The 25,054-nt window shown below is 36.8% G+C and overlaps 4 protein-coding genes across 10 annotated transcripts in view; 3 read left to right on the top strand and 1 right to left on the bottom strand.

Annotated features, from left to right (window-relative positions):
* slc24a3 (solute carrier family 24 member 3) overlaps positions 1-12,983 on the top strand; it is a 116,047-nt gene extending 103,064 nt beyond the window's left edge. The window contains exons 7-17 of the mRNA XM_073873280.1: positions 802-876; positions 2,290-2,315; positions 2,622-2,675; positions 2,771-2,898; positions 3,108-3,268; positions 3,370-3,640; positions 4,002-4,168; positions 4,258-4,372; positions 4,501-4,613; positions 9,443-9,501; positions 9,582-12,983. Of these exons, the coding sequence (XP_073729381.1) occupies positions 802-876; positions 2,290-2,315; positions 2,622-2,675; positions 2,771-2,898; positions 3,108-3,268; positions 3,370-3,640; positions 4,002-4,168; positions 4,258-4,372; positions 4,501-4,613; positions 9,443-9,501; positions 9,582-9,738 (1,326 nt within the window). The 3' untranslated portion in view covers positions 9,739-12,983. The remainder of the gene's footprint in view (positions 1-801; positions 877-2,289; positions 2,316-2,621; positions 2,676-2,770; positions 2,899-3,107; positions 3,269-3,369; positions 3,641-4,001; positions 4,169-4,257; positions 4,373-4,500; positions 4,614-9,442; positions 9,502-9,581) is intronic.
* A 1,287-nt stretch (positions 12,984-14,270) lies between these two features.
* On the top strand, positions 14,271-17,940 carry LOC129416698 (uncharacterized). 2 transcript variants are annotated; one of them, XM_055171060.2, is made up of 5 exons: positions 14,271-14,739; positions 15,049-15,081; positions 15,248-15,465; positions 16,881-17,040; positions 17,161-17,940. In XM_055171060.2, exons 1-5 carry the CDS (start codon positions 14,466-14,468, stop codon positions 17,379-17,381), a joined length of 906 nt encoding a protein of 301 aa, XP_055027035.2. In that variant the 5' UTR covers positions 14,271-14,465; the 3' UTR covers positions 17,382-17,940. The 2 variants fall into 2 exon arrangements, with proteins under 2 accessions (XP_055027035.2, XP_055027036.2); XM_055171061.2 differs by lacking the exon at positions 15,049-15,081 and having other exon boundaries at positions 14,278-14,739.
* Positions 17,941-18,915: 975 nt separating this feature from the next.
* LOC129415654 (calcium-responsive transcription factor) lies at positions 18,916-23,983 on the bottom strand. Of its 6 annotated transcripts, XR_012372155.1 has the most exons (7): positions 23,688-23,983; positions 23,019-23,170; positions 22,678-22,794; positions 22,072-22,346; positions 20,709-20,980; positions 20,499-20,624; positions 19,368-19,583 (listed from the first exon to the last, which is right to left on the bottom strand). XR_012372155.1 is itself a non-coding variant. In XM_073873281.1 (6 exons), exons 1-6 carry the CDS (start codon positions 23,815-23,817, stop codon positions 19,536-19,538), a joined length of 789 nt encoding a protein of 262 aa, XP_073729382.1. In that variant the 5' UTR covers positions 23,818-23,983; the 3' UTR covers positions 19,368-19,535. The 6 variants fall into 6 exon arrangements, 3 of the variants coding, with proteins under 3 accessions (XP_073729383.1, XP_073729382.1, XP_055025691.2); XR_012372156.1 differs by lacking the exon at positions 20,499-20,624; XR_012372154.1 differs by having other exon boundaries at positions 20,499-20,980.
* A 549-nt stretch (positions 23,984-24,532) lies between these two features.
* The window catches only part of rin2a (Ras and Rab interactor 2a), a 41,300-nt gene continuing 40,778 nt past the window's right edge, over positions 24,533-25,054 (top strand). Inside the window, exon 1 of the mRNA XM_055169710.2 lies at positions 24,533-24,780. The gene's annotated coding sequence lies outside the window, so the exon portion shown is untranslated. The remainder of the gene's footprint in view (positions 24,781-25,054) is intronic.

Here is a 25,054-nt window from a genome sequence, read left to right on the forward strand (position 1 = left end):
TAGCACAAAGACTGGAAGTGAATGGCTCCAGCTAGCAAACTGCTCCCAATAAGTGACAAAATAACGCAAAGATTTTCCTTTTTATGTGTTGTGGTTTGTATAGTCACACCGTGTACAAATAACAAGGTCATATGAGACGGACATCTTTTAACCGTATACATACTGGGAACTATATTCTCAGAAGACGAAGCACTGCTACCTGGGCAAAGTGATTTGCTCGCAGTGCCCAAGAAGCCCCCTGGTGAGGAGCAGAGAGTTTGGTCAGAGTTGTGCAAATCACTCCGCCCAAGTATCAGTGCTTCGCCTTCTGAGAATATAGTTCCCAGTATGTATACTGTTAAAAGATCGCTGTGTCTCATATCACCTTGTTATTTGTACACGGTGTTACTATACAAACCACAACACATAAATAGGAAAATCTTTGCGTTATTTTGTCACTTATTGGGAGCAGTTTGCTGGCTGGAGCCATTCACTTCCAGTCTTTGTGCTGAGCTGGGCTGGCGGGGGCTGCGTCGGGCCGAGTTGCAGCATGCATAGAGATGGGAAGGGTATGTGTGGACTTGTCTGGCTCTGGGGGATACGGTGAATAAGCTAAATTCCCAAAATGTGGCGTGTTCCTTTAAGCCTATGACTTTAGTCACCACAAAACATATAGTTTATCAAAAAAGGAAGGTGTAAATAAAACATCTTAAGTATTTGAATGCTTTGACACTGGTCTCACTCCTCTTCACACACTCTTCACAATTTTCTACATTGTTTATCTGTGTTTTATTTCTCTCTCTTGCTCTCTCGTTGATGCAGGCAGTACAGCTCTCATGTTGGACATTAATGAGAGACTCGACATACTACACTCTATCAGTGGCCACTCTGATCGTGGTGAGTACAACTTTAAGTGGCTTTGCTTGCTCCCATGAAACGTATGGGTCTCCTTGTGCAGCAGGAGAGGAGAAGCAAGTGGCTCTCCCATGAGATTCATGGCCTACAGCACAGGCCACAACAAACATAGAGTAATACAGTACATAGAGTAAACAGGACACTCAATAATAGAGATTTTGCTTAAAGTACATTATAAAAAATCAGATTTACAGACAAATGGTCATGTGACAGCATCTGATTTGCAACATTAAACAAGCTTAGTTATTGAAAGCCAGGTATAAATATGTATGAATGTTGGGGTGATCATCTCTCCCAATTACGTAGATGATTGTTACTTTTTCTGCAACAGTTACAGATGAGAGCATGCGGTTGCATACTCTTTACAGAATATGCTAGGTTATTGTATTATTGTTCCATTATTATTCTATTATTTGAAATATTTAAAATATAATCATAATAAATGCTAAAATTATATAGTACCTCTTTGGTATGCTGTTTCACATAACATATATTGTATATTTTATATCTTTACATTAAGATCTAGAGTCAGAGAACAGAGTGAAAATTCTCATTTCATTCTACAACTCAATTTTTTTTATTTGTTTTATTTTTAAAGAGCACCTATTGTCCGATTCACGTTTTTAAATTTCCTTTTGTGTGTAAGTGTGTATTAGTACATGTTAACGATATGCAAAAGGTACATACCCCATAGTAAACGATGACGTGAGTTATCGTCTCCAACGTAAATCTCTTTTCTTGGACTACTGTTAGCATTGCATTGTGACCGAATCTTTCAAACATGGTAAAGAGCGTCACATTTCTGCCTTACGTCAGAGGTATTCAGACCAATTACAACATTCAGATTAGCTGGCCAATCAGGGACACAGAGCTTTTCAAATCCGTGCGTTTCAGGAAGAAAGTGAAATCTGGAGCTACAAAAATGTGTGGTATGTGGAAAATAATGTGTTTTTTTAACCATAAACCATGTAAACACATTGTATTATACCAAATACACAAAATAAAGTTTTTTAGCAATGAAATAGGTGCCCTTTAAGGTTTAAGAAACTTAAATGAAAGGTCATGACTAAAATGAGACAAATTTGTGACATCATCTATGTTAACTTTGGAAAAACAGGGACATACCAACTACTATGCAACTTTGAAAATCATCTTTTGCAAATCATTTCTCACTTTTCACTCAAATAAGTACAAAATGGGTTTAAGGTGGTCTATTTTGACTGAAAGTAAAGCATCATGAAAACATTAGGATCTATCTAAATAGAAATCTGAAAGGCCTTTAGTACAGTCCTTTAGCCTTTAGTGCCCTCTGGTGGTGAGTTGGAGAAAGTGTAGCTTTAAAAGTTAAGAAATGTTTGTCTAGTTAACTTAAGTTTTGTTCTGTTTTCTTTTCAGTTCATCTATGACGAGAAGGTGACATGGTAAGTTTAAAAAGTGGCTGTTACCCCACAATACCCTTTTCTTTTTACATTCTGTTTATATATGGGGCGGTTCCCGGACAGCGATTAGACTAGTCCTAGACAAAAAAAAAATTAAAGAGCTGTCCAAATACATCAGTACTCTTTGTTTTGCCTCAAAATGCACACAAGTAATGTTTTTAGTAAGACATGTTTGTTAAAACTACTTATATTTTTCTAATTAAACTAAGACCTATCCTGGCTTAAGCTAATCCCTGTACGAGAAACCGCCCCTTAGTCACTTATGTAACGTTGTTTTATTTTTCTCAGGTGGGAATCACTCATCCTGGTATTGATGTACCTAGTTTACATTATACTTATGAAGTAAGTTTCTTTATCATTTTAAAGCTTTCATGTATTTTACTTCAAAGTCAGTAAAGCCTTTGCTCATTTTATTATTTGTGTGTGTGTGTTATCAGATTTAACTCACGGGTGGTGCATTACATTGAACGGCGGAAAAAGAATTCTGGAAATCTTGGTAACGGCACTGCAAGTAACACAGACATTGATGATGGCTGTGACGCCACTGTTGTGCTGCTTAAGAAAGGTAAATGTCACGATGTGACTATTTGCACCAAGTGTAAATAGCACAGGCCACACAAAGGCTATTGCACCTCGGCAGTCAGGTTAAACAAAGAAACCAGCAAATGCAATAATATACAAATGTGCAGCATATACAAATGCATGCAATTTAATACCATTTTTTAAAGTTTATATATAAAATGCAACATTGATGTTGTTTTTTGTCATTCTTAGCTAATTTCCACAGGAAACCATCAGTGCTAATGGTGGACGAACTCCTCTCCGCATACCCTCACCAGCTGACCTTCTCTGAGGCCGGAATGAGAATCATGATCACCAGCCACTTCTCTCCTCGCACGCGTCTTACAATGGCCTCTCGAATGCTCATCACAGAGGTCAGTAATACAGACACATTTGTAAAAGATTTAAGATGCAATGCAAGTGTGCACAATGAACTGTTCTGTTTATTTATTGCGAGTTGTGTTTGTGACTGCAGAGGCAGCGTCTGATAAACAGTCGCTTTAGTAACGGGGATTCAGATGTCACGGTGAAGATCCCAGGAAAACGTGGGGTGGAGAATGGACTAGCAGGAACGGACCGGGGCCTGAACGGACGAAAGGGAGTTCACCATGACAACGAAAGGGGAGGAGCTGAAGCCGGCACTGACACCGAAAATGAAAATGAGGACAATGAGAACAATGAGAATGATGAGGACGAAGAGGAGGAAGATGAGAACGAGGGACCCTTTGTACCATTCCGCTGCCCCGGTACATTTTTTATTGATGATTAATCAATTAATATGGCATGATGAACAAGTCCTCTCAGAATGTTTTAAAGATAATTGCACAAGTTGTTGAAAGACATATTGTAAGTGAATTTATAAAATGTCTTTCATTTAAAGTGTGAGTTCAACCAAAACAGAAAATTAACACTGTTTGACTTTTTTGTGGAACACAGACTAAACTAGAAAAAGTAAACCGAACATTGACAAATTTTTTTGAGAATAAAGTTGAAATTATAAGAATATACTCATAGCATTCTGCAAATTGAGCCAAAATGCAAAGCATACAGTCATAGCATTATAAGAATTAAGGTCATATAGGTTTGTAAATGTTCAATGTTGTGCAGGTGGATGTTGTAATAAGCTAAAGTGGCTGCTGGCCTGGCCACTGTGTCTGCTGCTGTTCTTCACCGTTCCCAACTGTGCCTCGCCCCGCTGGGAGCGCTGGTACATGGTCACGTTCATCGCGTCCACCCTCTGGATCGCTTTCTTGTCCTACATCATGGTGTGGATGGTAAGATGATCCAAACCAACACTTATCTATGATTCTCAGTTTCATGTTTTTCAATGATTTTCTAAAAATGCTTGACACTCTCGCCACAGGTCACAGTGATTGGTTACACTATGGGCATCCCTGATGTCATAATGGGGATCACTTTTTTGGCTGCAGGCACCAGCGTTCCTGACTGTTTGGCCAGTCTTATTGTGGCACGGCAAGGTAGGAGCAAAGTTTCTACACAGGATTATTTTCAAGGCTTGGGTTTGGTGGTACCGCACAATAAAATGAAACATATCATGGTTGTTCTGTCAAATCAATCCAACTTGTAATGTCTCAATATTTTTCAGGGATGGGTGACATGGCAGTGTCAAACTCTATTGGCAGTAATGTGTTTGATATCCTGATTGGTCTTGGTCTGCCATGGACCATCCAGACTTTAGCCATTAGCTATGGCTCCACAGTAAGTTGATCATTTCTCCTTCATGTTTAATGAAAAACTTTGTAGATGCTTAATAAACAGTGACATAACAAATAATTTATTATGTTTATTTAGTTATCTTTCTTTCTTTATTTTTAGCTTGGGTTACATGTTATTTTACAGTGTCACTGTTACAGTGTAATCATAAATTTAAGTACTGAGTAATAATGATTAAAGGGATAGTAGGAAAAAATATTTTGGAAGTATTGTGATAAATGATGAAGAAAATATTTTGATAAACGATGGTAAGAACACAGTTGACGGTACCCATTAAATTAAAGTCAGTGGTCACTATCTGCTGTGTATTTACCATCATTTCTCAAAATATCTCCTTTTGTGTTCATCAGAAAAAAAAGAAATTCATACAGATTTAAAAAACCATGAGGATGAGTAAATGATGACTGAATTTTTATTTTAAGGTGAACTATCCCTTTAACAACTTGTAATTACTATGGGGTAGGGGTTGGGGATTAAAGGGATAGTTCACTCAAAAATGAAAATTCTGTCATATGTATAAATTTCTTTGTTCTGATGAACATGACGGAAGATATTTTAAGAATGTTTTTAAACAAACCATTCATGAGCCCCATTCACTTCAATATATCATTTTTGGTTGAACTATCCCTTTAAAGGGGCCATGACATGAAAATGAGACTTTTTCCATGTTTAAGTACTATAATTAGGTCCCCAGTGCTTCTATCAACCTAAAAAGTGAAAAAAGATCAACCCAGTAACTTAGTTCTCTACATTTTCTACAAGCACATACAAAAAATAGGTCGTTGAAATGTGGCCCTCTTTATGATGTCATAAGGAAATCTTATTAGAATAATACCACCCCTTTAATATGCACTATCCAATAACAGCACTGCCATTTAGTGCAGAGAAAAATAGAGAAAAAAATAATTCACAGCACAATTGAGTTTCAATTGCAGCAAACCACCATCATTGTGATCAGTGTTTGCACTTCATCAGCTCATTTGCATTTTAAAGGACACACCCAAAAGGCACATTTTTGCACACACCAACAAAGTGTCAATTTTAACATGTTAAAATAAATTATCTATATGGTATTTTGAGCTAAAAATTCACATATGTGCTCTAGGGACACCAAAGATGTATCTGACATCTTAAAAAAGTCTTGTGTCATGGCTCCTTTAAGGTTTGGCATAGGGTTAATTGCATGTAATTATGCAAAATTTAATGTGATTACTATGGTAATAAACATGTAACATGTGTAACAAGGATGCCATAATAAAGTGTTACATGAGTTTGATATATGAAGGGCTCAGATGCAAAGCCGCTAAACGCCACCTGTGTCAAAAATGAGATAATGATATTGATGATATTGACAGAATGCTCTCAGCACGTATTATATGTTCACCAAATACTTTCGCTTTAAAGATGCTTAATCCCTTCCTTGCGCCATTCAAAAATACTGATTTGTTGGCAGAATCTGTTAAATGCCACGTCAATTTTTTTAGCAAAGCCCACAAAGTATGGAGCGAGATATGCGTCTTTATTACATGCGATAAATTAAATGATCTGAGAGAAATAAAACTATTTGAAAGAAAAAGTTATTACACTGATAGCAAAGAAGCATTTCATGAGAAAAAAAAGAATATTTGAGAGAAAAAGTTTTCATACCAATTGCAAAAAATAATAATATTTGAGACTAAAAAAAGTTTTGAGAGAAAGTATTTTCTCATGATAGAACATAAAAAGTATAAATTTGAAATTTTTAAAATTATTTTTGAGAAAAAAAAAATCTCTCAGGTGTATGTTTTTTGCTGTTGGTGTGAAGACATTTTCTCTAGAGAAGGGGTGTTTCTATCAAGGCGCTTTTCTTTGCTCTCGATGCGGTTTCTTGCTCTCGTGTCGGGATTTTGCTTTCTCTGTGAGGGTTGTGTCATGGGCGTGGCCGCGTTCCTGTTGGCCGGTCGGGAGGGCATCGTCTCTCCGGTCTTGGGAGTCGAGCTGGGTCATTGCACCGTTGTTCGGTTCACCTGGATGGATGCTGTCTCTGCTTTTGGTTGAGCGCGGACTCTGGTGTTTGAGTAAGATGATGACACACAACTCGATGGATAGCTGGCTGAGCAAGTTCACAGCACCGAAGACCAAACATTAAAAAATGAAATGGTACTCCCACTCATGAATGAATGTGTGTTGTATTGTTGGCTTGCTGATCGCTGGTTGGCCATCATGCTAGGTAAACTTGCAAATGCCAAATGGATGTTTTGAGTCACTCCTTATTTAGTGAGTAGTGATCTAGTTTCTACCTTTGCACTTGCTAGCCTCAAAGCACCTGAAGAGTAACTGCTTGTTCATCATATGCAACCTCCTGTTTAACTTTCAACCAACGTTAGTGTGCATGGAAGGTGGCAATGCCACCCGTCCCGTGAAACACGAAATCGTCCCGTATTTACAGGCAAAATGACGCGTATCAAATCAATACGGGACGCGATTTGTTTTACATACACTCTTAAAACGAATGTGTTAAATTGAGACATCGGACAACACATCTAGTGTTTTATTTACATGAACTCAAAATCAATACGAAATAACACATAATGTGTTGAATAGTTTAACATAAAACAATGTGTTACAATTATCACACCCAGTGTTGTTACAAACATAACACATTATTGATATTGATATTTGATGATCCGATAGGTGAACACAGCTGTCAAACACCTTGTGCCACTACATGTCAATCACCTTGTACCACTACATATGGATCTGTTAATTTAATAAGTTAAATATGGTTCAAATCCTCCAAAGCTTATTTTTTGTGGTGGTGGTTGAGGAGATTCCCCCTTTTATATGTAAAGCGCTTTGAGTGTTGCAGAAAAGCGCTAAATAAGTGTAACAAATTATTATTATTATTATTATTACTTTGTTGCCCTATTTATTATTGTCATAGCTGTGTATTGATGTTGAGAGACTGAGTGCATCTGTTCACACTGATTTCAATAGCAGCTATCTTATTATAATGGTATTAATGTTAATATTTTTATGAAAACAAAAAACACATTTAAGTTATGATATACCACCAATGGCACGTACATCGGGACTGTGGTCACCGGCGTAGCCCCGACGTGTGTGGCCCCCCGCGCTGCGTCAGCTAGGCGTCCCTTATTTTTCTGTACTTCCTCCATGCACACTAACGTTGGTTAAAAGTTATACAGGAGGTAGTATATGATGAACAAGCAGCTACTCTTCAGGTGCTTTGAGGCTAGCAAGTGCAAAGGTAGAAACTAGATCACTACTCACTAAATAAGGAGTGACTCAAAACATCCATTTGGCATTTGCAAGTTTACCTAGCATGATGCCTAATTAGCGATTAGCAAGCCAATAATACAATACACATTCATTCATGAATAAGAGTACCATTTCATTTTTTAATGTTTAATCTTCAGTGCTGTGAACTTGCTCAGCCAGCTATCCATCGAGTTGTGTGTCATCATCTTACTCAAACATTAGAGTCCGTGCTCAACTAAAAGCAGAGACGCCATCTATCTAGGTGAACCGAACAACGGTGTAATGATTCAGTTCGATTCCCAAGACAAGACGATGCTTTCCCGACTGGCCAATAGGAACGTGGCCCCGCCCATGACACAATTTTCACAGAGAAAGCAAAATCCTGACACGAGAGCAAGAAATTGCATCGAGAGCAAAGAAAAGCGTTTTGATAGAAACACTTTTTTTTTTTAGAGAAAATGTTTTCACACTAATAGCAAAAAACATATACTTGAGAGATTTTTTTTTCTCAAAAATAATTTTAAAAATTTCAAATTTATACTTTTTATGTTCTATCATGAGAAAATACTTTCTCTCAAAACTTTTTTTAGTCTCAAATATTATTATTTTTTGCTATTGGTATGAAAACTTTTTCTCTCAAATATTCTTTTTTTTTCTCATGAAATGCTTCTTTGCTATCAGTGTGATAACTTTTTCTTTCAAATAGTTTTATTTCTCTCAGATCATTTAATTTATCGCATGTAATAAAGACGCATATCTCGCTCCATAACAAAGTGCATGGAAATTAAATGTGAAACAACCATGGATTGCATCCATGGACCTGAATAGAACCCTAACATGGCAGACAAATGCATCATAGCGCCCCCTTGTGTATGGTTCATTTTCTTTATTTTTACATTTTGAATTATGACTTTCATAATTTGCAATGTTTGTAGCTGCATCTTTGGTGATTTTGCAACAGTTTACTATCTTGTCAAAAGAAGTGGATTTTTTTAATAATTCAGGGGTTTTGCCAAAAAAGCTTGCATGTACTTAAAGGGTTAAATACAGTCAAATTTGTTGAATGCAAATGAAAATAATAAGTCGCTAATAGCATTTACAGTGCCATTAAAGCAAAATATCTGTTAAAAATAATAATTTACAAGAAAACATGTCTTCATATGTTGTCATTGCAATTTAACTCAAAACCTGCCAGCTGCAATACTTATGTTGTATCAAAAAAAAAAAAGATTTTTGTTCACTAGATAGGGTGATTTCATTGGCAGTGTATACTTTCTTGTATTCATGATTAGCTAAGAAGTTTAAAGTTCAGATTTTATATTATATGCAGCTTTTTGTGATAGAGGAAGCATGGAAAGTGGAAATGTTGATTAGTCAAAGCTTTGTGTGCATGTTTGTCTACCTCTGACCCAAATTGATCCCACATGTTAAGTGTTTTGAGCATAGGAAAAGGTTTTCCTGTCTTAGTAATATAAACAGTCTTTGTTTAAAACAATTTGCCAAGAATCTCTATTTGCATAAGTTCTGACATTTAAAATCGCTTTTCTGCCCAGATTCACCTGAACAGTAAAGGCCTCATTTTCTCGGTTGGGCTGCTGCTGGCATCTGTGTTTCTCACGGTATGTCTAAAGCGAAAATCTTTTGAACGTGTGCTATTTCTGTTTAAAGTCATTTATTGACCCATTTTTTCCCTCTCACGGTCCTCTGCGTACATCTGAATAAGTGGAAACTGGACAAACGGCTGGGTTTCTTTTGTTTACTGATGTACGCCGTCTTCCTGTGTTTTTCCATCCTCATCGAGTTCAACATATTCACCTTTGTCAATTTACCCACCTGCCGTGAGGAATGAGATAATTGCTTTTCTCAGCTCTCCTTCTTTGACCTTGCGAGGACAATGGCACAAGTTCTCGATCAGAGGCAGACCGGCTCCAGTCCCGAAGGCGTATTTATTTATTGATCTAGTTATTCTTTTCCCTTTCCGTGGGTACAATATTGACGGAGTCCTTGGGACTGTGGTATTATAAGGCAGAGAGGAGAAAAGAGCAGTTGTGTTGTGAAAAATGGTCTTGTTGACCGATATATAGACTCTTCTAATGGGAAATGCATATTATGGTTAAAGATGACTACTGCCTGGATTGATGTGAATACTTTTTTCTTTAAATATTTTGCATATTACATATTTAAAGAATATGATGTAAATGTATTTTATGATGACGTTTGTTTCATTAGCTGCTAATAGAGAAAAGAAGAGGCTGGACTTTTACTGATTATCTGTAAAAATTATAGATTTATGAGGATTCGTTAAGAAATTATGTTGTTGAAAGGTACTGGTGACCTATAGTGAGAATGGTGCTGAAATGGTGAGTCCTCTTGTTAATTTGGGCATTACCCAAGTTACGACTTTGGACTGTCATATCACAGATTGATCTGAAAGATCTGAGCTCATCGGTGTATCCACATCTGTCCAGAAAGAGAGACTATGTTTACTTTACAGAGAAGAAAATAAAGCAGAAGATAGATCATATCAGATCAAATTTCAGTCACTTTTGCAACACTTTTAGGGAGACGGGCATTTGTTTGCACCTGTGTGGAAAAAACATTTTCAAACGCTACAACATTTACGTTTGTTGAGAAGATATTCTTGTGTGATTTAAGGGGATTCTATAGATGTGTTTATGTTTATAACGCTCTGTATATACTTAAACAGAGAAATGTTTATTTATTAATTTATTGAAGATTATTTATGCACATTACTTTCCTATGACATACTGAAACAAAACCAACCCACAGCTGTCCCAAAGAACAGACGCTGTTTAGTCTTTCGGAGACTTTTCTACTGAATTTCTTCTCCATCTCTGAATATTATGCACCCTTTTAGATGCACCTTGGACTCAATACATAAAACGGTTTCTACTATTTGATATACGCGTGACATGACATGAGAAGGTTATTGTTCGAGGTAATTTTTTGAACATTTTGGCAGGCAAGTAAGGAATATATATACCTATATATTTTATACTTAACCGTTTTGACATTTATAAATGGACTAAGTGAGCCACAAACCTAAGCAGCTGATTAGCAGGCACAACATGTCCTGGTGAAATGAAGCTAACATCTGTGTCATTCTGATGTTTTAAGGATGTACATTCTTACCTATGTAAATCAAAAGAAACTACAAATTGCTGTATAATAGGTCGTTTTCTGTTAGCATGCACACTTTTAGAGTTTATTAGGGAATTTTTCAATAAATATTCTCAGCAGAACAGAGATCGAAAATTATTTCCAAGGATGCAGTAACAAGATGGATTTTTTTGGAAACTTGCGTGGACATTTGTAAGTCACAGGGGCTCAATTCTTAGCCTTTATTTCAAAGGCCAAGTTAAATAGAGGTTGTATGGTTGTGGGGATATTAATGAATCACAGCTTTAAGCTTTTAACTGCAGCACAATATCTGTAGACTTTCAAGTTTCGATCTGTTTTCTCTCCTTGTAGAGGTTTTTAGTGTGCTGACAAAGTAGCGATTTTATGGACTGTTCAAGTTCATGCAGGTTTCCTAGTCGGCACATTGCAGGAAATTTGTGTTTAATGCACTGGGTGAAAGTGGTTGTTCTGTTGGTTTAAGAATACAATTTAGGTGAAATAGATGCATATCTGGAAGAGTATTGCGGCAAAGTATTTTTAGCACAAAGCAACTTTGTATTTTGTAATGTTTTCTGTAAGGTGTGCTTCAACATATTTATTCTTTAGCTCATAAAACTAATAATCAGTTTGTCAGCTTACTGTCAGTACCAAGCATGTTTAAAAACAAAGCCACTGTGTATAGGAAATTCTTTATTACTGATGAAAATGAGATTATTTTAGCAGATGTGAATGTTTCATTTTGTAAATGGAATCACTTGGGAAAAAACGGAGCTCATGATAGATGCTGGGGCGTAGTTTCTTTCCCCAAAAAATGCAACGGCAGGTCTAAGGTTTAAGCAATCTGTTGTTCCCGGTACAAATAAGCTAGCTGTAATCCAAGTAGAGTGTACGTGCTTTGATTGGATGCTGAGGATTGTTAATAATTTTATTCGTAAAGCAGGGTATTATACGAACAATGTCAGGAAGGCAGGGTTTTATTGAAAGTGTGTTTTTCGTTGAAATACATATAAATAAAAGAAATGCAATAATGTGTAGATTAATGAATTACTGTTTAGATTTTTTTTCTTGTTAATGATACATCAAATTCTTTGAGTCACATAGAGTAAATATTTAGGTACGTTTGTGTACTCTTTGTTCCATCCTTTCCATTACTGTTACTTTGGAAAAATGACTGCTGTCTGCAGATTAAGGGAAATTCTGAAACATAAATGCCTGTGTTTATGGTAGCAATACCAGCCGTATATTAATGACAAAAAGTAATAATTCAATTATTTTTAGGTACTAAGGCTGTTTGGTTAAGGTCACTTTTGGAAATTAAAGTGCTGCTGTTCATTAGTATGCACAAATAATAATAATAATAATACATGATAATAAAATAAGGGCATGCACAACCTTTTAGCCCACTATTAGACAAGTTGATATTTCCTTTTCTTCTCTGCTGATATTTCTTCATGGATTCAGGCATATTTAAAACAAAATGTGACTTTTACAGGTTGATGTGTTGTTGTACATAAATATACATACATGAAAATGTCTTCGCCTGTATATCCGTTGATTTTATTTTCATAGATACTGTACAATGTTTGGGTCATTCATTTATTTTTAATGTTGTTGTGTTGAGGGCTTTACACCCTTGGTTTGGTAAATTGCATGGGACATTTTATTATAAATAAATTATTTATGTTTATTACTATGACACACTGTTGAGCACTGGACATACAGCTGCGGATATAGACCTCTTAGATTATTGCATGTTTTTTTTCTCTTTTCATTTTGTTTTGTTTTCTAAGGGAACTCTGCTGGGCTTCTTCACTGACAGCATAAAGTAGATATTTTATCTGCTGTTCAGGCATCGGCTTTATGTACTAAATTATTTTGTTCAGGTGTTTAAGTTGTATATCAGAGTACATATTTGCAACTTGAGCATAATTAAAATGATCTTTGCTGAGGTAAGTGTTGTTGTCATCACTAGAAATCTCTTTTGCTGTGCGTGTGTGCGTGCGTGCATGTGCGTGCGTGCGTAAAAGGTAAAAAGTTGTATCAAATGGTTTTTTTTTCAACTTACATTTTTCACTTAAAGTGAGACAATTTAAGTTGAAAAAAAATTGTTTTGGTGTAACTACTTGTAATTTCACTTCATACAACTTTTCACCTTTTACAGTGTATTGTATGTTTGTGAGTTCCACATTTTAAACACAAAATAAAAAGTGGCCCTAAATACTGCCAAATATAGACTACTTTGAAATTTAGTTTCAAAGGTTTATGGCAGGGTGTAGTAGCCTACATATATTTATCATTATCTTAATTTAAAAATCGTTTTAGTTCATAACCAGCTTGTGTGGTTAGCCTAGTCTAAAGTAAAAACATTAAGGGGCTTATTCTAGTCCCAGTCCTAGACTAAAATGCATGTTTGAGCTGCCTTAATTTAAAGGGACACTTCACTTTTTTGAAAATATGCTAATTTTCCAGCTCCCCTAGAATTAAACATTTGATTTTTACCGTTTTGGAATCCATTCAGCTGATCTCAGGGTCTGGCGCTACCACTTTTAGCATAGCTTAGCATAATCCATAGAATCTGATTAGACCATTTAGCATAACACTCAAAAATAACCAAATAGTTTTGATATTTTTCCTATTTAAAACTTGACTCTTCTGTAGTTACATTGTGTACTAAGACCGACGGAAATTTTAAAGTTGCAATTTTCAAGGCCGATATGGCTAGGAACTATACTCTCATTCTGGCGTAATAGTCAAGGACTTTGCTGCCCTTTTTACGCCAGAATGAGAGTATAGTTCCTAGCCATATTGGCCTAGAAAACCGCAACTTTTAATTTTCCGTCAGTCTTAGTACACGATGTAACTACAGAAAAGTCAAGTTTTAAATTTTTATTAATTTAAAAAAGTGGAGTGTCCCTTTAAAAACATCTTGCACTGACATATCTTAACATATTTCAGTGCCATTGTTTTGTCTCAAGATGCACACCCTTACTGTTTTTGTAAGGTATGTTTGTATAGGTCTTATCCTTAATAATGCAAGCCCTGTCTGAGAAACTGCTTCTAAAAGTCTATAAGAGACATTTGTTTATTTATTTATTTTAATAAATAATTAAAGGCTCATAATAAATTTTAAAATAAAAATTCGTAATTTACCGTTGCTTTAATTTGTTAGCATCTCGTTTATTATTTGTACGGTTTACCATCTTTGTTCAGTTTACGTTGTAGTCAGTCGTCAGCGTGTGGGAATTGTAGTTCTTTCACAATTCCCAATGTTCCGCCAACGTTGCTGTGACGTTGCGGTAACGTGGTACTTGCGCTAGCTGGGAACCGTTTGCTAACCATTTCCGCATTTTTCTCGCATATTTTGCTCGTTTTATCAATAAGCATTTTAAGTTATTAAACCGAAGCCAAACAAAACTAAATACCGTGGCCATATAAATGGAACCAAACAATAGCAGTCGTTCAAACTGGGCGATAAACCGACGAGTGGAGGGTTTAGTGAACAAACACGGGGAAAACATGGCATTTGGGACAGTTGAAAGTGAGGGACGCTCCTCTGCTGTATCTGAGGAAATGCAACCATTGCCAAGCGACAAAAACTTAGAGGACATACCGGGACAAGCTGAGGTTAACTTCAACACGGATTCAGAGTCATTTAATACTGCAGCAGTGACTGTTAAATGCACGGATGAGGATGCATCTTCATTATCAGGTAAGTTAGGCAGTGAAAAGTGAAAACTTTTTCCAGTCAAATGTATACATTTAATCTGATTAAATATGCACTGCACACTATAAAGGTGCTTTAGAAAGTAGCACATATTTATACATTTAACTTTTGTATATAAAAAGGAATGCCATTTTTTTATAAAATGGAAACGCTAGCCGCAAATTCAGAAATTGAAACGTACTTTGGAATTTGTACACAAATAACCCTGAAACTAACAACTCTCACATCTCATTTTCCATTAAAAAATAAACAACCCAAACACCCTATCACCTGTATAAAATGGACTAACGTTAGCAACCTCAAAACAAGTCACGAACAACGTGGCAGGTGAATAGCAACACCTTGGATATTACTTAAAATACCTGAATAATCCATAAGTATTTTTTACTCAACTTGTTAAGTTTCACTTAATACTGATACAGCTGTGCACAGAGAATTCATCTGAGTTTATATTACCGTTTTTTTTAACTACGTTTTGCGTTTACAACTACAGAGACGGCAGCCCATAGACAAATCATATCCCTTCTTATTGAGATTAAGGAGGAGCAACAGAGACAGTGGGCAGTGTTAAAAGACCTGCAGGCACGAGTTAATGGACAGGTGTGTGAGGAGGAGGATGAGCCGCTTGAAATAGATCTACCAATGATGACAATGGAACAGCTTGATGAAACAGAACGGCATTTGGAACATACTGAAGCACAGAAGAGAATGGTACTGTTTCATAAAAATATATCTATATAATTGTAAAAGTTGTAAAGTTAATCTCAGTGCTGGTATTACACAGGATGCATTCTTGAGTTCATAAACATTCAGATGCAGAAGAATGGAACAGACCACAGTGTTAATCGCTTAAAGGAACACGCCTAATTTTTGTGACTTATTCGCCGTATCACCCAGAGTTAGACAGGTCCATACATGCCTTTTTCAGCTCCGTGTGTGCCGTGGCTCTGTCTGACGCACCCACTGTTGGCCTAGCTTGGCACAAAGACTGGAAGTAAATGGTTCCAGCTAGCATACAGGGAACTATATTCTCAGAAGGCGAAGCGCTGCTACTTGGGTGGAGTGATTTGCTCGCAGCACCTAAGAAGCCTCGTGGTGAGGAGGAGAGAGTTTGCGTAAGTGTTGTGTTAATCACTCCGCCCAAGTAGCAGTGCTTTGCCTTCTGAGAATATAGTTCCAAGTATGTATATGGTTAAAAGATGGCTGTGTATCATATGACCTTGTTATGTGTACATGCTGTGACCATACAAACACAACATAGGAAAATTTTGTCACTTATTGGGAGCAGTATGGTAGCTGGAGCTGTTTACTTCCAGTCTTTGTGCTAAGCTAGGCTAGCGGTGGGTGCTTCGGACAGGGTTACAGCACGCACAGAGTTGAAAAAGGTATGTGTGGACTTACCGTACTTTCCGGACTATATGCCGCATCATTCAAAAATGCGTTATAAGACGAAAAAACATATATAAGTAACAGTAGACTATACGTCGCGTTTAATTAGAAAATTATTTCACAAAATCCAGGCCGAAGAACAGACATTTAATCAGAAAAGGCAAGTTATTCAACTAAACAATGGTAGACAGAACAGCAGGTTGAATAGATGTCTGTACGTTAAAAGTAATATTATCGGTTATTTAAACGATAAACCATAGCATACAGAACTTACCGGGAAGGTTGAATAGGCTAAATTAACCGAACAAGCCAACTAGCGTGAAGTTCGCATACTCGTCATTCCACATCCCTGAATCCATTGAATTACATAAATACAGAAGCAGCATATAGCGGACTCTCGCGGCTGTAGACGGTGATGTTGTCTCTTGCCTTACAAATGTCAAAATTAATTCATACTGACTTACAAAGCGGCGAGCGCACCTGACTATAAGATGCAGCACCAGCCAAGTTATGAAAAAAAAACGCGGCTTATAGACCAAAAAATACGGTATCTAACTCTAGGGGAGACGGTAAATACGCAAAAGTCCCAAAAAGTCGTGTTCCTTTAAATAAAAAGCATGACACTAATTCATGTTTGAAGTATTTATCCTAATTTAAGATTTGTTATGTGTTTCCTGTTGTTTAATCACACTTAGTCTCCTATCTGTTTTGAGTATTCATGTTTTAATTCTGCATAGGTGTCACATCTTTCACGCATGGGCGGAGCCACAGTAGATGATGCAGTCCGGCGTCTGATGCATGCTGTTTTCTCTTATAATTTGGGCTCGGAGCTCAACTGGGTTGGCAGGGGACAGAAAAGAAGCTTCAGAAACACCAGACTGCAGGGTGTTTTATTTCGTAAGCTATCTTTAAATTATATTTGAATACCAATCATCCATTTAAGTCACAATTTTTAAAAAGCCAAGACCACACCTGTAAGATAAATAATTTGTGATCTTTTTACTCTCATCTCGACAGGTGCTTTGAAGAGAACACCTGTAGGAAAGGAGGCAACACACCACCAGTTTGCTGATGTAGTGAAAAAATGGTTGCGCTTTGCCCCTTTCAGACAAAGAGGGAGTGGAAAAAAACAGCATTGGAAACCTATTGATTTCATGTGTCCCAAGTATGACAGTACAGTGGAGGTGGACTGTAACCAGCTTAACACGGAATCTGAGGATGGTAATGTTACAATATAGAAGCCTTACAAAAAGACACATTTTATATGGGAAAGGGGACTTACTAGAAACATTCAATGAATCAAAGAAATTATGGGAGCTTAAAGGATTGGATGTGGTCATAGGTAAATATTTCATTTCAAAAAAAAAATGTTTTACATACTTCAGTCTCAGTCTTGACTACATGCTACATAAATGTACATGTGTACATACATATTATGTTTTAATTATTGCTAAGCTTTCGTGAACATATTTCAATACATATTTAGTTAAGAACTTTTGAAAATCTATTTCAAGTTCCTATTTTAAAATGGTTCAATGTGATCATTTCTGTATGAATTAGCACAATTATGTTTAAAAAATATGTGAAAAATGATTTATTAAACACTACATCACAGATTAGACACCAGTAACAGTAATTTTTATATCAATGATGCTAAAAAAGTTTTTTTAATTGTTTTTTTTTAAGTTTAATTTTCATATAGCCATTATTTTCAATGGATTATCGCATATATGGAACTTAAACCTGTGTTCTGCACAAAAATAAATCCACTTCCCGTCGGGATTTTTGTGATAACAATTGTCTACATTGTCTTGCTTATTACACGCCTACTTTACTACCAGGCTATTTTACATCATTTAAAATAAATTTAAACATTGTGCATTGTACAAAATGTTCTACCTTTCGTGTTGTTAGTGGATGAAAACATCCACTAAATTAAACGGCTATAAAAATCTTCACAAAAATTCCATGATTTTAACTTTTTAATTCCCAAGTTTATAAGTGGTGTCACTGATTTGGGGAAAAAACACACAAAAAATTACCGATTTTCAATATAAAAAGTGATTGTAGACTTTTAAACCCCTTTCACAATCTTCGGCCTGTCAAAGATTGGTAAAAACATTGGCTTTGAAGCATTTTTAGTTTTTGTGCAGCATCAGTTTTTATTTTTTTTCTGCCTCATTTGGCTGTTTTTGCCCCATTGACTTCCATTAAACCACAGGGTTTTTTTACGGCAGAGCTATAACACCATTTCATCATGCATTTTTGAATGTTGGCATTTTTTCCTTTTGCTAAGAGGTCAAATGTGTAATTTTTACTGTTGATCACCATGTGGCACTAATAACCCTTTAGTAGGCCTGTGCAAAAACAAAGCTTATTTCTGGCTTTTATGTTGCGTTATATGGAGTATAACTCCATAATAAAAGCATATTAGTGTGTGTGTGTGTGTGCCCACGGCATATCTTTGAGTTTTTAAAAAATTTCAAAGCATTTTCTTAAAATATATGTAAATATAAGATTTGTCACCAAAAATCATTCAATTTGCTAAAACAGAGATAAAGTTGTGGACAAATTAAGAGTAAAAAAAACCTCTAGTGGATGAAAACATTCCCAACAACACATAAGGGTTAAACCTGCCATTAAGAGTTGGCGGAGTTATACATAAACATAAGTAGTATAAACATAGGAAGAAAGTGCAAAAATGCCACTTGTATTTTACTCAAAATATTTGACTCATGCACACACACAGATGCAATGCCAACAATAAAGGAACAATAATAGCATTATAAGCATGAAGCCTGCTTTTATTGCTTCAGCACGACGGTCAAACCTTTCAGAGGCTGGATGTTTTTTGGGAATCATTCTGAGGGGTTTTGGTCATCTAAATTAATTTTTTTGATGGAGGAGTGTACGACAGGGAAAGGGTGTCATTATGAGTGGTATGACTCTTCACATCCTCCAAAAGGTCATTCAGTCGAACAGTCAAGATATCCAGAAATGACTCATCCTGTAGATGGCAAGTCAGAACTGAAATTTCACGTAGTAAGCTCCCACACTTTTTCCTTTTTTTGGTCTTGCTGGTGTCTCCAGGAGGAGTGCTGCTGTTTATAAGAGGAGTGGAACTGCTTAAACACACCACATCTATGGAAAACAGGGGGTTATCCCTATATGTGACTCCTAAATTCTCCCAGCTCCACCCCTGTACCATGCAGAAAACAGTAGCCATTTCTTTAAGAACCACCTCCTCAGTTTCTCATTCTCCTGCCACGCTTTGGTTTGTTGGAGCAGAAGACAACGTTGTGCAAACTCCTCCTCTGTGGGTGATTCTGCAATGGACCGGAGGAGAGGGAGCACCTCTTCATGGCAGCCATTGTCTTTTCTCTTGATCCACCTCACCCAGGATTTTTCTCTGTGAAAGTCACACAGAAGGACTTCGGACTCTGGAAAGAACAGAAACATATCAATACACATTACATTAGAAATATACAGTGCAGTTCATATTATCAGATTATGAACAAGACTACTACTGTATAGGCTACTAGGCCATGTATGGGTAGTATGCTAGCTGGAGCCATTTACTTCCAGTCTTTGTGCTAAGCTAGGCTAACAGTGGGTGCGTCAGACAGAGTTAAGGCACACACAGAGTTGAAAAAGGTACTATGTATGGACTTATCTAACTCTGGGGGATACGGTAAATTTGCTAAAGTCCCAAAAGGTCGGCGTGTTCCTTTAAGCGATTGCCAGTTTCAGGGCGCAGGCAACATGAAGGAAATTTTAACATTGCTCATTTGTATCAGATGCAAAACCCTTTAAATGCATGTGAGATGTTTTCTTGTAAAGAGTATTTTTTAATCAGACTCTTGATCAATTCTGCCAACAAACTGCTATTTCTGAATGGCCTGAGGCCAGAATTAAACGGATTTGACATGAAAGTATTTGATCAACGCATTTGTTAAAGGGATAGTTCACCTAAAAATGAGAATTCTGTCAGCATTTACTCACTCTCATGTTGTTATAAACCTGTATAAATTTATTTGTTCAGATGACCACAAAGAAAGATATTTTGAGGAATGTCTGTTACCAAACTGTTCGTGTGCCCCAATCACTTCCACAGTAGAAAAAAAAATACTATTGAAGTGAATGGAGCTCACAAATGGTTTGATTACGAATATTACTCAAAATATCTTACTTCGTGTTCATCGGAACAAAGAAATTTATACAGCTTTATAACAATATGAGAGTGAGTAAATGATGACAGAATTTTCATTTCTGAGTGAACTATCCCTTTAATATCATCTCATTTTTAACAGAAGTGGTGTTTAGTGGCTTTTGCATCTGAGCTCCTCAACTATTACCTTGGAACTCAGCCTCCAGCGCACCAATTTCCACCTGGCTGAAATCAGCCATAAAGTGGCTTGGCTTCCAATCAGGGTTCCACTCCCTAAACACAGCAAGGGCCTCCCTAATGTCTGCTGTTGTTTCTGTTTGGGTAACAAAAACACCAACCACAGCGTAATGAACGTTTGTGCGAACACAGAGAAAGAAAAGGGGCACAGGGTACTGACAGGTGCGGTACGTAGCATCAAGGAGGCACATCTGTTGCCCATACAGATGCATTGTACCCCACTGGTTGAGTCGGGTCAGCTTAGTTTTGGGGGCTTTTCCACTGTTTACAGTACGTAGTACCCTACACTTTTTTAAGTACCAAGTGATCTAATACTAAAACTTGATATGAAAACACTGTAGATCACTAAACGCAAAAAGCTTTACCTTCAATCTTGCGCTGTCTCCAGAAAACCCGTTGTCATCTGTGCTTTGTTGTACGTTCCCAAACTCCCTTTTAGCGTGAAAAAATACACAGGCTGAGAATCGGGAACACCATACAAGCGTTTTTCTTGCAGTTTGTGGCGCCTTGCAGTTTACTGACACTACGGGTGTTTGTACAGAAACAGTCATCTTAGACAGAGTTATAGTGATAAACGCGATGTGCAAACATCTGTTTGTGGTGGTCAATTTTGATTTTGTGGCGGACTGACAAATAAATGAATGTATGGGAAACACTGCATCCCAACGATGCTCGCTCCCACTTTTTGTATGATGTCACAGCAGTAGGCAGCGCAAATATAACAACACCTATAATCCTTCCAAGTCTGAAGTGGTACTAAACTCAATAGAAAAGCTAACCGAGTCAAAGTAAGGTGAGCTGACATGACCTGACCTGTGGGGTCCTAAGCAATTGAAAAGCACCATTGGTTTAAACACATTTGACCTAAAACAACCTGAATGACAACATGCATTATTCTGTGGCTTGGAGGTTTAAAGGAAAACACAGTTTTTCAATATTTTACTATATTCTTACCTCAACCTAGATTAATTAATACATCCCTATCTTTTTTCAATGCGTGCCTTTCTTCTTTGTACAGCGCGTCCTGAATGTGTTAGCATTTAGCCTAGCCCCATTCATTCCTATGGCTCCAAACAGGGATGAATTTAGAAGCCACCAAAAACTTCCATGTTTTCCCTGTTTAAAGACTGTTACATGAGGAGTTACACGAGCAATCATGGTGGCACAAAATAAAATGTGGCGATTTTTTAAATGGATAAAAAAGAGAACTATATTGTATGGCGGAAGAGCACTAGTTTGCAGCACTTCGAACTCTGGCTCAGTAACATCATTGCTCCTGCTTGTGGCACCTTACTTACTCGTGTAACTACTCATGTAACAGTCTTTAAATAGGGAAAACATGGAAGTTTTTGGTGGCTTCAAAATTCATCCCTGTTTGGAGCCATTGGAATGAATGGGGCTAGGCTTAATGCTAACACACTCACTATTAACACACTATTAAGTTAAGGTAAGAACATAGTAAAATATTGAAAAACGGTGTAGTTTTCCTTTAAAAGCCATATGTTGTTTTAATACTATGTTACCTGCAGATTGACTTGGTCAATGCTCGACTGCCTTTTGTCGACTTGATTATATTTCTGATATCTTTGTCAAGGGCGTAAAACCTTCTCCTTGTGGGTGGAGGAGCAGCCTCTCCTTTGAACGGCTCTTTTACCACATGATGGTTTTTGTGCTCCTCAATCTCTGGGAAGTGGCCAACATATTGCTCCTCAAACTTCACTGCTGATGGGTTTGTTGTTAAGGCACGTCTCAGACTCCCAGAGCTCTCCTTCCTCTGTTTATGAATGTCATCAGGTATCTTAAACAACATACAATATGTATTTTATTACTTGTAGGCACCTATATCTATTTTAATTCTCCCATTTACACAGACCCATTGCATTCTTCCTTACTCTCGTTATAACTTTATTACCATCTGTCCGACTTTAGTTTTTTCCAGATATCTAACATACTGATGCATTCATTCATTACATACTAAATTTACATTCCCCAACAATACTTAAAAGTTATATTTTGCTTTATAACTGAAACTTTGTTGTTGGGTCCCTTAATTAAAAATAGAACAAGGCGGTCGTAACAAAATTTATAGACAGATATTTAGGTCAATAACTGAATAAATATATATACACCTTGTAATCAGGGAATCTGATAAGATGAACCACATATATTCTGGCAGGGCAGCCCAGTTTCTTCGAGTCTTGAAGACGTCGGCTCCCTTTATATTGATGGTCTGAGCAGTCATCAAGCTAAAGACAATACACAATATACAGTTTATTTTGTTAATGCATTGTGATTGGCCTGGCCGATACAGACACGTGTTGATATTTAGCACCCGTACTGGTTGGAGATACTATATTAACATGAAGCAGCATGAGTGCTTTAAGATGAGCTAATTCTGAATCTTCACATATGAATAGCCACTGCCTAATGGATATGTGAGACACAGTGCACATACTGTTTATTGACATACCAGTTGTAGTTGTCTTGTCTGTTTTTCATGTTTGTGCTTGTCTACCCCTTGGTGAGAGGAGTAGACCCTTCTTCCCACCACCATGAAGGGTATCCCATCAAAAGGAACATATTGTAGCTCCCACATAACTTTTTTGGATCCTGGTTTGGGGTCTGTAAAAGTTATTTAACTGCAGGTTAAATTGGTCTTCTCAGCGCAAAACCCAGCTATTTGTTTGGAAATACGCAGAATAAAACCTGACTGATTTAAATCTTGTCAATTCCCAACCGTGATCTTAGGTGCAGTACTGTTATTATAACATATTTTAGCACTACCTACTCTTGATTCCTTCTGCACTACATCCCTTTATAGCCGTAAACTACTGCTTATACTAGCTGTTTTCAATTTATACAAAACATTGCTTAAAATACACAAGCATTCATGCAACACTAATGCTGTCTCGTGGTTTATAACAATATAAACTACTGTTTATAACACTATACTGCTGTTGCACCACTGCTAACAACTGTTGTTTACACTGTTTTTATTTAACACTGTTTATATTGTTCACAACTGTTGCACTGCTGCATACAACTGTTTTGTGTAACTTACTAACCTAATCTCGTTGTACTACGTGAATACAATGACAATAAAGATTCATTAATTCATTTCAGAACTACAAAAACTCACCGTCCACACCAAAAGCCTTGTCTTTTGTCCAAACGATAAACTTTGTCATCGTGTCCTCCTCGAAACCCGTAAGTTTAAGATCAAAACATCCCTTTGAAGGGAACCGTTGAGTCCGCTCGTTCGCCGCCATTTTTCACAACCAAAGCACCCGGATGGGCGGTGCGTTATTGGTAAACAGTATCGTAATGTTTTTGCAACTTAAACAATCCGAATAAGCATTTAGGGAGCCGACTAATAAATCAATTATATTATATTATTGCAGAACTAAATACGTAAATAAAAAAAGAACCGATTGGCAGTTTGCCAAACTGGAGATCGCAAACGCCTGAATCTTAAATGTAAATATATATAATTAAAAAATTTATTCAAATAAAACGTTTTAAACGTTTAAAATAAATTTTATTTAATGCCCATGTCATGTGACCATTTCACAAAATATATCAGAAAAAGGGACAGAACGTTTACGAATGTCCAATAACAGGTAAAAAAAACAATAAGGACGTAAATATGCTGATAAAAATTTAAACTAATGAAAAATTTTTTTTTTTTAAATAAACATGCAAATTTGCTATTAAATTATTAAAATATTTACTTAAAATCTCAGATACTTCAGGTATAATTAGGGTCAATGAGGATCGGCTGACAAAAAGTTTAAAAACCCTAAGACAACTATTCAGTATTTATTTTTTTGTCTCTGTTGGTTTTATACAAATGTAAATCAAATAAATAGTTTTTCCAATGTTTTCCCGTTTCTTTCATGTTCCTCTGGTTAGCATCAATAGTTGCTTGGTCAACAAAGGATTTTCCCTTCCAAAGACATTCCCACTTCCCAGCTGGAACACGTGACGTGAAACTCAATGCACATTAACTTTTGTTCTCGAGGAGTTTGTTTTTGCCGGGAGAGGTCGCATGCTTTAACACAACAGCAATGGGATGAGTCTCGCGAAGCAGGAGGAAACCGACTTGAACAGTCATGTAGTTACATCCAAAACTTCATGTTAACAACAGCAAAGCATTTTGGAGAAACCTCATCCATGTTATGAATGCGCAATTGCGCTTTTGGTTACGGGAGTTGTAGCTTCGACCCGTCGAGGTAAGTCCCTGAAAACCTTGCTTATGATCAAACTTTCGTCGGGTGTTTTGTTTCTCCGCCACAGCTTTTGTTACCATAGCGTTTAAAGCGTTTATCCTTGTTCTTCTAAAGTCGAGCGCGTTCGTCTTGTTTAACTTGACAAAGTCTGTTTAAAATCGCAAGACAAACCTGTTTTTAAAAAGCCTACACTATTGCGCAGCTGCACGTTGTTGTTGTTTTAAAAGTGTTAGGTTAACACTGGTTAGAAGTTGTGATCTATAGTGTCAGCACCTGT

Source organism: Misgurnus anguillicaudatus, chromosome 11 (genome assembly GCF_027580225.2).
Source record: "Misgurnus anguillicaudatus chromosome 11, ASM2758022v2, whole genome shotgun sequence".
In the NCBI taxonomy this organism is placed as follows: Eukaryota; Metazoa; Chordata; class Actinopteri; order Cypriniformes; family Cobitidae; genus Misgurnus; species Misgurnus anguillicaudatus.